Source organism: Vulpes vulpes, chromosome X (assembly GCF_048418805.1).
Source record: "Vulpes vulpes isolate BD-2025 chromosome X, VulVul3, whole genome shotgun sequence".
NCBI classification, from domain to species: domain Eukaryota; kingdom Metazoa; phylum Chordata; class Mammalia; order Carnivora; family Canidae; genus Vulpes; species Vulpes vulpes.
Genome location: NC_132796.1, coordinates 88,651,495 through 88,666,868, shown reverse-complemented (window position 1 = coordinate 88,666,868; position 15,374 = coordinate 88,651,495). Strand labels below are relative to the sequence as shown.

Sequence of the window (15,374 nt, the reverse complement as noted above, 5' to 3'; positions counted from 1 at the left end):
TCTTTCTTTCTTTCTTTCTTTCTTCAGGATTTTATTTTTAAGTAATCTCTACACCCAACGTAGGGCTCGAACTCACAACATTGAGATCAAGAGTCACATGCTCTACCCACTGAGCCAGCTAGGTGCCCCATGGGCCATCATTTCTCACCCAGAATATTTCCAAAGTCTCCTACTAATTTGTTTGTTCTACCATCTGTCACTATACTCCAATTAAGAGATTCCCAACCATTTTTGTTGCATGGAATCCTCTGGCAGTCTGACGAAGTTTATTTTCAGAATGTTTTTAAATGCATAAAACAAAGTACATAGGATTACAAAGAAAACCAATGCACTGGAATATAGTTATCAAAATATTTTCTAAAAGAAATGTGTGCTACAATAACATACAGGCTTAACACAGTTCTACTTATGGGTCTAATAACTATAGTTGACTTTTGACAACGCAGTGGTTAGAGGAGTCAACCTTGCACAGTGGAAAATCTGCATGTCACTTCTGACTCCCCCAAAATTTAATAGCCTACTGCTGACCAGAGCCTTACAGATAACATAAACAGTCACATATTCTATATATTATACATATTATATTCTATATCCTTGCAACAAAGTAAGCTAGAGAAAAGGCCATTAAAAAAATCATAAGGGGGTGCCTGATCATGCCCTGCGATGGGTTCTACACTGCTTAAGATTGTCTTTCTCCTTCTCCCTCTGCACATTCCCAACCCCCGCCCCCTCTCTCTTTCAAGAAGAAGAAGAAAGGAAAAGAAAATTATAAGGAAGGGAAAATACATATAGTACTTTATGTACTGTATTAATCGAAAAAAATCCACCTATAAGTGGATCCAATGCAGTTCAAATCCATGTTGCTCAAGGGTCAACTGTACTATAATTTCAAAAAAGTGATGAGTGTATAAATGATATTTCAAGACGTCTCCATCAACTGCAGTGTGATATGAAACCATCTTTGATTTCCACTGGTGACCAAGTCATAGGTACTGTTAATGCCACCCACTACAGTTTGCTGCCTGTCTGTAAAGAAAGAAAGCGCTACATTTCAAAACAGTTTGATAAAAACGAAGTTGTGATGTCCCCCCTCCCCACCATCCAAGTTCATGGATCCTGTGAATTCTATACATGGACTGTTTGTGGACCCCAGGTTAAAAACCCTTACCTTAATCTACTGGTGCAAAACTGCCTGAGGTGACTGCAAAGATACATAGAGGTTTTTGTTTTTCAACGTGGAGAAGCAAAACACGAAAACGGGGATCATTAACATCCAAAACGTATGCCAACAATTCCTATACATTTTGTAAGGCGGGCTAAGAGCCCGGGACCCCTAGTAGCTGGGGGAAAGGTTGTCCCGAACTTTCTCAGCTCTGGCCTAGGCTTACCGGACCCACCTAATGCAGCCCCCGCCGCCCTCTCCTGCTTCCTCCATCATCACCATCCCTTCCCGTCCGGCGGCCCAGCCGGGTGGAAACCACTTCAAGAGGTCGAGATACGGCCGAGATGGATGCCGCAGGCCCAACCCGGCGGAGGGCAGCCCTCGCAGCCCTCCCCGCCAGCCCAGGAGCCAGCCCAGGAGCCAGCCCAGGAGCCAGCCCAGGACCGAAGTCCCTTGCACTCGGACGTGACGTCTCCCCGGCCCGCCCTTGAGCGAAACCCGCCCACCCTGCTCACTCGGCCTTCGGGAGGGTGACCACTCGGGCATTGACCACGGGCCGTGCGCCACGCCCACAAGGCACAAGGCGCGGTGCCCTTAGCACACTTGACGGGCTCCCGAGGAACCCACTTACGGAAGTGGTGCTAAGCGAATTCCGTCGCGCTCGGCCCAGCGCGCTCGGCCAGGTTCCCACCGGAGCCCGCGCGGGCGTGCCGGGGGAGGGCGGCCGCGGGGAGCCGCCGGGGGCCTACGGCGTGCACACGCCTAAGCTCCGCCCTTGGCGACGTCTTCTAAATACGTGCTTCCGCCCATCTCCTCCTCTCTCCTTTCCGCCGCCATCCTGGTTGCGTGTCGTTGACTGTGATCGCCATGGTAAGTTCATCCGTTACCATCGGCTCGGGGCCGGGTTGCCGAGAGCCGAGATCTCCAGAGCTCGCCGGTGCCGCCCGCTGCGTCGAGGTGCGCGGGCCTCCTTGAGGCTCCCTGCAGAGCGGCTCGAGTTGGGCCTCCGCTCCACTTCCCGGAAAGCTCGCAGGCTCGAGTCGAGGCGGGCTGCGCTGGCGATGCGAGGTCCGTAGTGTGGTGCTTTGTGCGCCCGGCCGCCGCCCAGCCTAGCACGGGTTTCCACTGCCCTTTGCCCCCCACTTTTTAAGATTTTATTTATTCACAAGAGACACAGAGAGAGAGAGAGGCGGAGACAGGCAGAGGGAGAAGCAGGCCCCACGCAGGGAGCCTGTTGTGGGACTCGATCCCGGGTCTCCGGGATCACGCCCTGGGCTGAAGGCGGCGCTGAGCCACCCAGGAATCCTACCGTTTGCCCTTCTGTAACGAACTGTGATTCTGGGGCAGGAAGAGAAGTCGGGGGGCTTCACTCCAAAAATCGTGGCCTGACACTGGGGTGCGCACCACACATACCAGGCATCGAGAAGGGAACGAGGTCTGCTGGTTTTCGGAAATTGTTTTAAGTTGGCGGCCAGGAGCATACCATGTTATGAGCTTACAGGACTTTCTGGCCTTTGTTCACCGACTTTTGCATCTTCCCGTGGAAGTACCTGGAAGGAGGGGTGCTGTAGTGTGCATCTGGGTGCCGTTCGGACGTTCTTGGTAAATGCCAGCTGCGGACAGTTAATGGTCGTGGGTTTTACCTGTGATCGTTTTCAGAGAAATTAAAATTGCTGGATGCTTCTAGCTATGGAGAGGATGAGTGGTGCTTTCTTAGGTGACAGAACGTTTACAAGTCCCATCGTGAGCTGGGTGACAGGAGTGTAATCTTTACCTTCTTTGTAATGGCCCCCTATTATTATGCAAGGTGCAGGATGGATATTGGACCACATAGGCCAGACTTGAGACTGCCACTCCTGCCATTTCCAGATTGCCCTGCAAACTGAGGAGGGAGAGCGTTGCGGTTGGACTTGGATGACCCAAGTTCTTAAATCCAAAAAAAAAATGAAATGAGAAATTGGGAAATAATATTTTAAGTACAGAATTAATAGCAAAAAGGTTAGTGGGTGTGGCACCTGGGTGGCTCCGTTGGTTAAGCAGCCCACTCTTGATTTCAGCTGAGGTCATGATCTCAGGGTCCTGGGATCTAGCCCTGCATCTGGCTCCACCCTCAGCAAGCTATCTTCTCTGCTGGTGGACTCTCCTCCTGCACCACCCCACCACACACACACACGCAGGCAATCTCCGTGTGTCTAAAACACAACTTACATCTTTTCAAAAGATTGTCAGTGAGTTAGAATAGATTTATTGAATGTCGAGGACTTTGTGGAAATCTTAATTACTCTTGGAGTGATCCTTGACTATTCCTGTTTCACATAGTGCGCTGAAATTGACTTGGAAGTGCTAGATTGCTCTGGTTGACAAAAAGCTGTATTCTTTTGTTAAAACCAAGTTCCCCAGCCATTCCCAATGGTCTTCTGGGTCGAGGGTGACAGTAGGAAGACTGAAAGGTACCCTAGCCATGGAATATGGATGACCTGGGTTTGAATCCCAGCTCTGCATTAATATTCTGATTTGGGGTAGGTTACTTACTTTCCTGACTCTTGGTGACTTTTTATTTGAACAGTGGGGGATTATGCCTCTAGAAGTTGCGAGGAACAGAGCCAAGGGCGTGATGGGTTTAGCATTGAAAAGGTGGTTTTTTGGTATGGACGAAGCATTCAAATGTTTGTGGATTGAAGGCGTTCTTGACTGAATCATTTGAGTAAGCTCTGCTCTCTAAATTGATTACGTTTCCTTCCTAGTCTTCTCACAAGACTTTCAGAATCAAGCGATTCCTGGCCAAGAAGCAAAAGCAGAATCGTCCTATTCCCCAGTGGATTCGGATGAAAACTGGTAATAAAATCAGGTAAGGACCCCCACGACCACCTGCTTCTTCTGTGGTGGTTTTTTTTTTAACGTGCTTCCTCAGTGTTTCTGGAAAGCAAACCACCCTACAGCTAGGATTAGGGGCAGACACTCTAACATTTGTTAATTTCCTGTTGTCTTCAGTCTCTTGGGGGACCAGGTAGACCTTGAGACAAGTCTCAAAGGAAGAAAAATAAGCATCAAAAATTGGTGATAACTTGCTCAAGGGCTGACAACCAGTGACAGCCCTTGCATGTTAAACAGCTTTCAGAACTTGGGTTTGTTTGAAATGAAATATTAGATTTTGTGGCTTTCCCAAGTAAGTAAGTCCCGAAGACAACAGAGGAGGAGAAAGCAAATACTGTTACCAAAATTTTTGATTGAAAAGCCTTTTTAAGCTGATACTAGAGTGGGCCTAGCGAGTGGGTCCCTTTTGCAAGAGAAAGACTTGGAAGCTGAGGAGTGCAAGATCATGATGCCAGTATAGAACTCTGATTTGATTGAATTACAGATCTAAGTGATACTAGTTTGCTGATGTGAAGACAAAGATGTGAATTGAGGGCCTGTTAATTCTTTTAGCCAGTTCAAAAGACATGTGAAGATCACCACACCCTGTAGCCCTATAGGCCAGTTAGTTGCTACCTTTAGTTTATTGTGTACTGAACACTGGCATTTATTAATAGGTGTGGGAGATGTCTCTGTATTAGAAATGCATCTAGGTTTTAAAACCTATGGTGTTGCCACCATTCAATACTAAGAAAAAGTATTGAGTCACTTGGAGAAGTGGTTCCTTTGGTAGCTTAGCCCTTCTACAAGCTTGATTGATTTCTGTTGAGAGCATCAGACCATCCATAGTAAAGCCCCTTTTTAAATGTATTGACGTGAACATCGGTTTCTCTGTCATATCCCCATCTGGTGGCGGGACCAGTCATTACAGGTTATTGTGCAGAATGAAAGAATACTACCTCCTCTGTCTTGCAACCTTTTTTTTTTAAAAAAAAAAAAACATTTTATTTATTTATTCATGACAAGGGAGAGAGGCAGGCTCCATGCAGGGAGCCTGACGCTGGACTCGATCCCGGGTCTCCAGGATCACAAAGGAAGCGCCAAACCGCTGAGCCGCCGGGGCTGCCGTGCCTTGCAACTTTAAAAGTGTATTGAAAGCAGGTTGCAATTACAGTGCTTCATTTTGTGGAAGTACTGACATTACCCTGCTGAAAGAAAATGTTTGTCAATCATTTTTGATTTTGCCTTTATGAGGGTAAAATCATGACAGATTGATATGGACAATTCTGGCATGGCCTGAGCTCTGCAAATCACTTGTTTTGATATTGAAATGATTGGGAGTGTTCATATATTGTAAAATTAATACGGGAGCTTTTGTGTGTGTGTGATCCATGATGTAGAAATGCTGCTTTTGATGAAGCTTGGAAGGGATGGTTTCAAAATAAATGTGTGTGGGTTTACCCAGGTATGCTGAATGAAAAGTAGGCAGGTATACTCTTGGGAGGGGAGAGAGCTTCCCCACTAGTCCAGTCTCAAGAACCAGTGTGTTTTCCTAGCTTGGAATCATTTTGAGAGGTTAAAATTTTGATTTGACTAGTTCTTAAACACATTAGGAAGTCACTTTTTAGTTTCCAAAGAGAGCTCCAAACCTGTTCAAGGAAGGAAAAAATGAGACCCTTTGCCTTTCAAGGATTTTATGGTACTTAAAAGACAAAGTTTGTGATTGAGGGCAGACAAATTGAGGTGACATTGTCTTTGTAACCTGCAGTTTCTTTCTGTGCAGGTACAACTCCAAGAGGAGACACTGGAGAAGAACCAAGCTGGGTCTGTGAGGAAGCATCGCACATCATGAAATAGCAAACATAATTGGTACACATATTTAAGCCACATGGAGATCACATGTTCCTATCCTATCAATATGGAAACATCCTTCCTACCTGGCCAATAGACATGTCTTATCAAGGGAATGATTTTCTCTGTTACTATGCCTCTATACCAGTAGGTTGGTTCAGTAATAAATGGGAGACCTTTCAGCTGAGCTGCTGTTGTGTCCTGATTTGTGAAGTACTGAATTCCCCCTCCTGTCAGATCTCACATAGCACCGTCTGATAGAACTTTCTGCAGTGATAGAAATGGCCCTTGACAACGAAGTATTTAAAGTGTGGCTAGGGGACGCCTGTGTGGCTCTGTCTGCTAAGCGTCTGCCTTTGGCTCAGGTCTTGACGGGGAGTCAGCATGTCTCCCTCTCTCTGCTCCTCCCCTTGCTCATGTGCTTTCTCTCAAATAAAATTTTTTTAAAAAAAAATAGTGTGGCTGGTTTGAATAAAGAACCAATTTTCAAATTTTTAATTATTATAAAGCTCTGTGTGGCTAATGGCTCTTATACCTTATGATAATGGAAAGTGAATATATGTGTCATCCTTATACCTGTAAGCACACTTTTTAAGTAGCACGTTATTAAATAGCATCTTTATCTGCTATTCCATAATGCCAGTTTTCAAGTAGGAATCCTCTGAACCAGTGGTTATCAAATTGCCTGATTTTGTGCAGCCTGTGAGCTAAATTTCTGCATTATTGTTGAGAGAAGTCAAAAGACTTGACACTTAATAAATTTAGATTTACAGGGTGATAATGTGCCAGGCACTGTTCTAGGTACTTGGGATTAGTTGGTGGATAGATAATATCTGTTAGGCTAGTAATAGGCCAATTCAGAAGCTAGAGCAAATGTCTGGAAAAGGGAAGGAAAAGTTCCTTATAATTACCTGTGGAATGAAGGTAAATTCAGTTTGGTGGCAACCCTATATCTAGTTTGTAAGGACCCTCTGCTGGATGTAGCAGAGGAGCAAGTAGTAGGAGTGGTATGGTATGGGGGACGCTAACCTAGAACCCCACTAGGAGGCTCTGATGACTATAGTTTGACTAAGGACCACTGCCAGAAATTGGAAGAGTGGGCTATAGAATGCCAACTAACCAACCTAGGAACCTGGGAGCTGCTGCTGTGTGGATAGCACTAAGTGTTACCCTGCTAAAAGTGCTCTCGGGCCAAAGTAGAGGGACCTGATCTAATTGGCAGTTGTGATGTTTTAGAGCATTAAAAATAGCCTCACTATTCAGAATAGGTTGGGACAAGGCAAAGGTGGCACTGGTGGCAGAGTGAGCTGCTCTCCCAACCCTAAATGAGTAGTGTTAGAAATGAAAAGGGGAAATGATGTGGACAGGAGGGTTGGTTATACATACCGGGTTACTTAGGAGCTGGGGAATTAGGCGCCAGTTCTGGCTCCATTGGCCCCACTCTAGCTCAAACAATCGCCCCGTTATTTGATTTCCCAGCTGTGAAGGACTAGGTCAATGCTTCCTGAAGGGGGGAATAACGGGAGTTTTGAGACATTTAAGATCCCCTTTTACAAACTACAACAGGCGTCGCACTAGAGGTCAGTTTTTGGAGGACATGAGGTTGACCCTGTGTTGATACTACCCACCCCTTGCTGGCTGGCTGAGAAGCAGGCAGCAGCAGAAGTCAGTGCGGAGTGCGTAAGGATTGCAGAGTTGGGATTCAAATCCTGCTCTTCCTTTGCCAGATGTAAGCCTTGGTGTCTTCAGGGATGTGAGGCTGGTGGGAGCTCCCTCACAGGGCTGGGAGGATGAACTGTAATAGTACACAGCATTTGGTTTGGTACTTGACTAAGAAAAGAGGAATGGGGAGTGAGCAGGATTAAAGGTTGAGTGTGGATCCCTCCCCAGCAGATATGAGCGATGAGCTGCATAAAGCTAAAGTAAGAGAGTGGGGAGGGGCAGATGGTCAAGGGAGAGGTCAGGCTGAGCTGGCTTGGAGCTGGCTCCAGTGTCAGCCTCTGGATAGATGCCAGTTCCCTTCCAATTCCAGGATTCTAATTTGGAGTACATGAACCCCTCTAGGGCTTGGATAGGAGGCATGGCAACATGAGAGTGAAAATCCTGAACCAGTGGGTCGCCTGGGTGGCTTGGTGGTTGAGCATCTGCCTTTGGCTCAGGGCATGATTCCGGGTCCAGGATCAAGGCCCGCATCTGGCTCCCCATGGGAAACCTGCTTCTCCCTCTGCCTATGTCTCTGCCTGTTTTTCTGTGTCTCTCATAAATAAATGAATGAATGAATGAAAAAGAAAGAAAGAAAGAAAGAAAGAAAGAAAGAAAGAAAGAAAGAAAGAAAGAAAGAAAGAAAGAAAGAAGAAAGAAAGAAAATCCTGAACCAGCTGTGCAAACTTGATCTCTTACAAGACTTCTTCAAAATCAGGCACCTGGGTGGCTCAGTTGGTTAAGTGCCTTCTTCTCAGATCATGATCCCAGGGTCCTGGGATCAAGCCCCACATCAGGCTCCCTGCTCAGCCTCTCCCTCTTCCCACCTGCCACCTCCCCCTGCCCCAGCTCGAGCGCACTCTCTCTCTCAAATAAATCTTTAAAAAGAGAGAAATAATTCTCCAAAATCATACCTACCTTGGGTTTCTAAGGATTTGATAACGTCTGTAAAAATCAGTTGTACCAGGTATTCTCTCATTGTACAGATTAAAAAAGGTTTGCAGCTCTATTCCTGCTAATAGCAATAACATTTTGAGTGCTTAACCTGCCAGGTAGATGGTGTTAGCAGGAATGGCAATGAGAACCAGACTGAACAGAGTGAAACATTAACTATTTACACTTCACTGATCCTGTTCTATTCCAGAGAAGTGAACATCAAACCCTAGCCCACGTGAAACCCTGGTGGGTGTTTGGGCAGCCAGAGGGGAGTATGGCCCGCAAGAGTACTGTGGTCAAGACTAACGTGCACCTGTGTGTGTGCCTGTGTCCATCATATGTCCGTGTCTGAGAGCGGAGGGAGGGAGGGACGCAGACCTTCATCAGAGAAAACTGATTGGGCTGAACACAAAAAATGGTTTGACAGCCATTCTTCATTGGGAGCCGTTTTGCTGCTTGCAACCCTCCCTGCCCTGCCCAGGGGACATTTGACAATGCCCGGAGACCCCTTTGCTTCCAACAATGGAAAGGAAGGTGCCACTGACGGCTAGTGGATAGAGACCAGGGATGCTGCTAAACATCCTACAATACACCAGCATGCCCCCACAGCAAAGAATTGCCCAGCCCAAAATGTCAATTGTGACGATTTTGAGAAATCTTGGTTGTTTTTTTTAAAAGATTTTATTTATTCATTCATGAGAGACACACAGAGAGAGGCAGAGACATAGGCAGGGACTCAACCCCAGGATCCTAGGATCATGACCTGAGCCACTCAGGCGTCCTGACAAATCCTGGTTTACATGCTGCAGTGAGCCAGAGTGAGCTTTTTGAGACACAGATCTGCTCAGCACACCACTCCCCTTTCCCACCACTTCATACTACTCTTGAGGCAAGTCTTTTTTTTTTTTAAGATTGTATTTATTTATTAGAGAAAAAGCACGAGGTGGGAGAAGCAGAGGGAGAGGGAGAGCAGGCTCGATCCCTGGACCCTGGGATCATGACCTGAACCAAAGGCAGACGCTTCACCAACTGGCCATCCAGGCACCCCTGGCGCAAGTCAATATGGCCTAAAAGAAGTGCAGAATGGTTCCTACCCTCTCTTGACTCTAAGCTGGATCCAGCCACGTTGGCTTCTTCATCTCCCAGAGTACCAAGCTCCATCTTGCCTTAGAGCCTTCCCACGTACTATTCCCTGTAACGAATGCTCTTCCTCTTTACCTTGTGAAACTCCCATTTGTCCTTCAGGTCTCAATCCAGTTTTCACCTCCACAGAGATCTTCCCTGACGACCCACCCCACTCTCCTCTCAATCCAGTTTGGTCCTTCTGCTTTAGTACCTCTGACATCAGTCTGTAGGTTTCCTTCAAACTGGAACTAGAAAGAAATGTGTTGGTTAACTATCTGCCTCTCTCACTAGACTGCGCTCTGCAAGAATAGGGATGGGTTTTGTCCTGCTCGCTGCTGATTGCTTTCTCCTAACAGCATTTGGCACAAAGTTGGTGCTCAATAAATGTACTGAATGAGCAAGTGAATGAATGAAGGGGGAGAACAGGCATGCAAGTGAGCAAGAGCAGGACAAGTCGTATGCCTTAACACATATGCAAAGAGTGAGGGAGCAAGGACTTGCCGGGGAGTTGGAGAAGGCCTCAGCCGGGTTCCCAAGGAGACAAATTGTGAGCCCACCCCCCCAAACACACACAGTGGGTAGGTAGCTGGGTATAGGGTGCTAGAGAAAGGACCTGGCGAATGGGGCATGCCATGCATTGGAAATGGCACTGTTGACACCACTCACCCTCTTGTAGGGGTACTTCCTTCACCACACCAGCAGGCACTTGTCCCTGACAAGGCCACTTGGGACTGCGCGTCTAAGTTGCTGATAGAGACTGGCTGGAGCGGCCAGACCGGACTTGGCTCTCAGCCTGACCTTAAATGAAACTGTTCTCTCAATCAGTTGGAAAAATTTAGATTCCAGCAGAGCTGAAAATACAGATATCTTAGAGAGGCTGCAGAAAGACAAAGATGCACGTAAAGTAGCAAGCAGGGAAATGTCAGAGAAGCATCCCAAAAAAGCAAAGACCAGCAGCGCGGGCCAGACCCAAGTCATTTCCTAGAAAAAGCAAAGAAAAAGAGGAAGTTTAAAATTTAACACACAGGGCAGCCCTAGTGGCTCAGCACTTTAGTGCTGCCTTCAGCTCAGGGCCTAATCCTGGAGACCCGGGATCGAGTCCCATGTCAGGCTCCCTGCATGGAGCCTGCTTCTCCCTCTGCCTGTGTCTCTGCCTCCCTCTCTCTCTCTCATGAATAAATAAATAAAATCTTAAAAAAAATAAAAATAAAATTTAACACACACCCCCCAAAAAATCTGGATTATCACCTCCCTCCCCAAAAGTCTGGAAGCATAGGCTATTTTTAAAATTCTATTAAAATATAACATACAGAAATGTATACTTATTTATTATAAGTGTATAACTCGATGAATTTTTGAAGAGTGAATCCAATTGTGTCACCACCATCCAAGTCAGGAAATAGAACGTGATCAGCATCCCAGAAGCCCCCCTTGGGAACCCTTCCAGTCACTATCACCCCCAAATGTAACCACTGTCCCAATATCTAACAGCAGAGAGTAGTCTTGCCTATTTTTGCACTTTATATGAATGGAATAATTGACTTTGCACTTACTGTGTCTAATTTCTTTTACTCATTGACCATCATATGCGATTTTGTTATTGCATGCAGTTGTAGATGACTCATTCTCATGGCTATAATTGATTAACCTTAAAAATAAAACTCAGTTATTTTACCAGCAAAAATGGGTTTATTCAGGAATAGCAGATAATTGCATTTCAGGACACGCAAACCAAGGCAAAAGCAGCAAACAAGTTGATGAAGGCTCAGTTGGAAAGGAGAGAGTTGGGAGGGGCGGTTACAAACAAAAAGTCCATTGGAGTAAACTGACAACTCAAAGCCTGGTGGCTTTTCAATGGAAGGGTTGTAACAGTTGCTCATTGGCAGAGCAAGGAAAAAATCATTCTTCCTCTTCCTGGGGTAGTAAAGTATACAGGCTTCTTCCTGTGGGCAGTGCAAGGTCCTGCTAGGTCCTGCTAGGGTCTGCAATTGACCACGAATGATAGGGTATAGGAGCTTGCCTTTTTGGCCTCCTGACTCCATTTTATTTTTATTATTTTTAAAAGATTTTATTTATTTTGGGAAGTTGGGGGAGAGACAGAGGAGGAAGGAGGGGGAGAAAGAATCCAAACCCAATTCCACCCTGAGCGTGGAACCTGTGGTGGGGCTGGGCCTGGAGCTTGATCCTACCACGGGAAGATCACAGCCTGAGCTGCAACCAAGAGTCAGATGCATGACTGGCTGAGCCACCCAGGTGCCCCTCCTGCCTCCATTTTAAATGAAGTTTCCTTTTATCAATTTTCACAAGTGTTCCAGTGTGTGACTATAACACAATTTATTTCCCCATTTTCCTCTTGATCGGCATTTGGATAGTTTCCAGTTCAGGGCCTTTACAGAGCTGCTCTGAACATCCTGGTACATATCTTTTGTTGAACATGTGTATGCATTTCATTACAAGTGATTTAGTTTTCATTTTATATTTCTTGGGATGTATAGACATAACAAAAATGTTTTTATAATGAGAAGAAAGCTAATTAAAATTTCTACAAGGAACATGTGTTTATAATCAGAAAAAAAAATTTAAGGAACAGGAAAAGTAAACAACTTTCAGGGTTAAAAGGGAGCCACTCACATATGTTGCTTTATTTTTTAAGTGGGATGTTTATTTATTTTTTAAAAGATTTTATTCATTTATTCATGAGATACAGAGAGAAAGAGGCAGAGACACAGGCAGAGGGAGAAGCAAGCTCCATGCAGGGAGCCTGATGTGGGAATCAATCCTGGGACTCCAGGATCAAGCCCTGGGCCAAAGGTAGGCACTAAACCACTGAGCCACCCAGGGATCCCTTTTTTTTTTAAGTGGGGTGTTTAATATAAGCCTTCAAAGGTGTCTCATGGAACCCAAGGGCAGGGGACAGCCATGCTTTAAGAAGAACCAGAACCAGGGTCTTGAAAGCCATTAAGAAGCCAGGCAATCTGTGCTCCCTCTGGGGCCTTTCTTTCAGCTTCTTTCTGAATGTCCACTTTATGCTTGTCTTCCTTGGCAGACCTGTTTCCTCTGCTTCTCTTAGAGCAAAGCCAAACATGGCATCCACTCTGTCCCAGAGAGAACTGGGTAGGAATCTCTAAATCCCGACAGCAAGATCATGAGAGGGTGAGCCTGATTGGCCCAGCCAAGAATCAGTCAACTATAGATGAATGGCAGGGTTCTTTTTTTTTTTTTTAATTTTTATTTACTTATGATAGTCACACACAGAGAGAGAGAGAGAGAGGCAGAGACACAGGCAGAGGGAGAAGCAGGCTCCATGCACCAGGAGCCCGACGTGGGACTCGATCCCGGGTCTCCAGGATCGCGCCCTGGGCCAAAGGCAGGCGCCAAACCGCTGCGCCACCCAGGGATCCCCAATGGCAGGGTTCTGTGTATGTAAGCATGACTGCCCAGTGGGTGGGCCGGTGCCTAGAGAGAGCCTTATGGACTGAGGCGACATCTCCCAAGAGCATCCCCAGCTCTGAGCTGGGAACAAGACAGCTGCACCACTAGTCCTGGGGTTGCTTCAAGAAATATCTTACTTCTCTGGGCCTCTGTCCTCTTCTGGTTGCTTCTCTTCACCCAGTGCTTTCTACAGTTCTTTATGTTGATTTTTGTTTAAGTTTGCTTTTCTGTGTATCTTCAGAAGTTTCCAAGAATACGGAGATGTGGGAAAGATGACATGTCAAGTAAACAAGAGATGGTCCTGAAATAAATTAGACAAGCTCATGAGCTGTGGGATTTGAAAAAGACCTACCCTTTTGACCTTAGACCAAATTCTTAGTTTGGGACACAAGGCCAGTTAGAAGTTCAGGCTAGAATAAAATGTTACTTCTCTTTAGAGACTTAAAGATAAGTCCCATGTTCTTTTTTTTTTTTTAAATAAAGATTTTATTTATTTATTCATGAGAGACACAGAGAGAGAGAGAGAGAGGCAGAGACACAGGCAGAGGGAGAAGCAGGCTCCATGCAGGGAGCCCAATGTGGGGCTTGATCCATGGACTCCAGGATCTCGCCCTGGGCAAAAGGCAGACGCTCAACCGCTGAGCCACCCAGGTGTTCCAAGTCCCATGGTCTTATCTGGAGCTGCTTGTTCTGGAAGAAGCCCATGTGGCTGCCTTATATACTACATTTACATGGGTTCCAAACAGCACATGGTAGAGGCAACTTGTTTGATTGCTATCAATTCATTACTGTGGTTGTTTTTGAAAACATTTTTTAAAAAGATTTTATTTATTTGAGAGAGAGAGAGCACAAGCAGGGGGAGCAGCAGAGGGAGAAGGAGAAGCAGATTCTGCACTGAACAGGGAGCCCAATGTGGGGCTCAATCCCAGGACCCTGGGATCATGACCTGAGATGGAGGCAGAGGCTTAACCAACTGAGAAACACAGGCACCCCTTGTTTGAAAACATTTTCAAAAATACAGTGACCATAGGCGAAATTGTGTGCAGGACATACAGGAACGCTCTGTAATATTCTTGCAACTTTTCTGTAAATTTATAACTATTTGAAAATAAAACATTTATCTAAAAATAGAATGAAATAGGGGTGTTTGGCTGGCCCAGTTGGTAGAGCATGCAACTCTGGATCTCGGGGTTGTAAGTTCAAGTCCCACGTTGGGGGTATAGATTACTTAAAAATAAATCTAAAAAAGAAAAAGAAGAAAAAAGAATGAAATAACCAACCAAACAGCTAAGCCTAGGGATGAAATTAATTAAATACACATTTTAGGGGCACTTGGCTGGCTCAGTTAGTAGAACATGCAACTCTTGATCTCGCGGTTGTGAGTTTGAGCCCCACATTGGGTGTACAGATTACTTAAAAAAAAAATCTTTTTAAGCCACACTTGGGTGGCTCAGTGGTTGAGCATCTGCCTTTGGCTTAAGTCATGATCCTGGAGTCCCTGGATCAAGTCAGGTGTTGGGCTCCCTGCATGGAGCCTGCTTCTCCCTCTGCCTATGTCTCTGCCTCTCTCTGTGTCTCTCATGAATAAATAAACAAAATCTTAAAAAAAAAAAAAAAAAAAAGAGTTCCTGGAATAAACCTGTCACCAATATTTTTTCTTTTTTCTTTTTCTTCCCTTCCTCCCTCCCTTTCTCCTTCCTTCCCTTCCTTTTTTACTTTCCTTTGCTTCCTTCTTTATCCTTTGACTGGATTGGGGAAGGGATAGACCTTTTCCATTTCAGCAGGCAGTTAAGAGAAAGCTCACACCGGTGCAGATATTTAGGAGCAAACTGAAAACTAAAAACTGAAAATGAATGAATAATAAATAAACTGCTATAAGACTCCCTAATTTATGGAAGGAGTGGAAGTCTGGAGGCCAGCACTATTAGGAAAGAGTAAAGGGTCCCAAGAAGATGAGGATGTTCATCTCCAAATAGGAAATGTCAACAATAACAAATATTTATAGAACATCTAGATGTGTCAAACAATATGCTGGCTGCTGGGGATACAGTGGTGAATAGGCTAGGCATGGACGCTGTATTGGGATCTCACAGTCTAGTCCAGTAGCCACACACACACACACACACACACTTGCAAGTTTCTTGATTTAATACTTATGTGCGACACATATTTTTGTTTTATTCTATTTCATTAAAAATACATTTCATAACCCATTAATAGGTTGCATCCACAGTTTGAAAAACATTGATCTAGTCAGGGAAATAGACAAATAGACACACAGACACTTAATTATCCTACAGTTTTATAAGTGCAA

General features: G+C 45.4%; 3 protein-coding genes and 1 non-coding gene across 7 annotated transcripts in view; 2 read left to right on the top strand and 2 right to left on the bottom strand.

The window, feature by feature from the left end:
* Positions 1-1,901, bottom strand: part of LOC112910567 (protein SET-like) — a 52,533-nt gene extending 50,632 nt beyond the window's left edge. Inside the window, exon 1 of one of the 3 annotated variants that reach the window (XM_072744175.1) lies at positions 1,794-1,901. The gene's annotated coding sequence lies outside the window, so the exon portion shown is untranslated. Of the gene's footprint in view, positions 1-1,397; positions 1,602-1,793 lie in introns of those variants that run through there. The other 2 variants (XM_072744180.1, XM_072744174.1) reach the window with 2 other exon arrangements.
* RPL39 (ribosomal protein L39) lies at positions 1,893-6,053 on the top strand. Its single transcript, XM_025986769.2, has 3 exons — positions 1,893-2,032; positions 3,907-4,010; positions 5,799-6,053. The coding sequence occupies exons 1-3, from the start codon at positions 2,030-2,032 to the stop codon at positions 5,845-5,847; spliced, it is 156 nt and encodes a 51-aa protein (XP_025842554.1). The 5' UTR covers positions 1,893-2,029; the 3' UTR covers positions 5,848-6,053.
* LOC112910598 (small nucleolar RNA SNORA69) lies at positions 5,170-5,301 on the top strand. The gene has a single exon (XR_003233276.1). It is a non-coding gene; the product is annotated as a small nucleolar RNA SNORA69 (small nucleolar RNA).
* A 5,256-nt stretch (positions 6,054-11,309) lies between the features above and the next one.
* SOWAHD (sosondowah ankyrin repeat domain family member D) overlaps positions 11,310-15,374 on the bottom strand; it is a 28,298-nt gene continuing 24,233 nt past the window's right edge. For both annotated transcript variants that reach the window (XM_072743326.1, XM_072743327.1), the window contains exon 2: positions 11,310-13,361. The gene's annotated coding sequence lies outside the window, so the exon portion shown is untranslated. The remainder of the gene's footprint in view (positions 13,362-15,374) is intronic.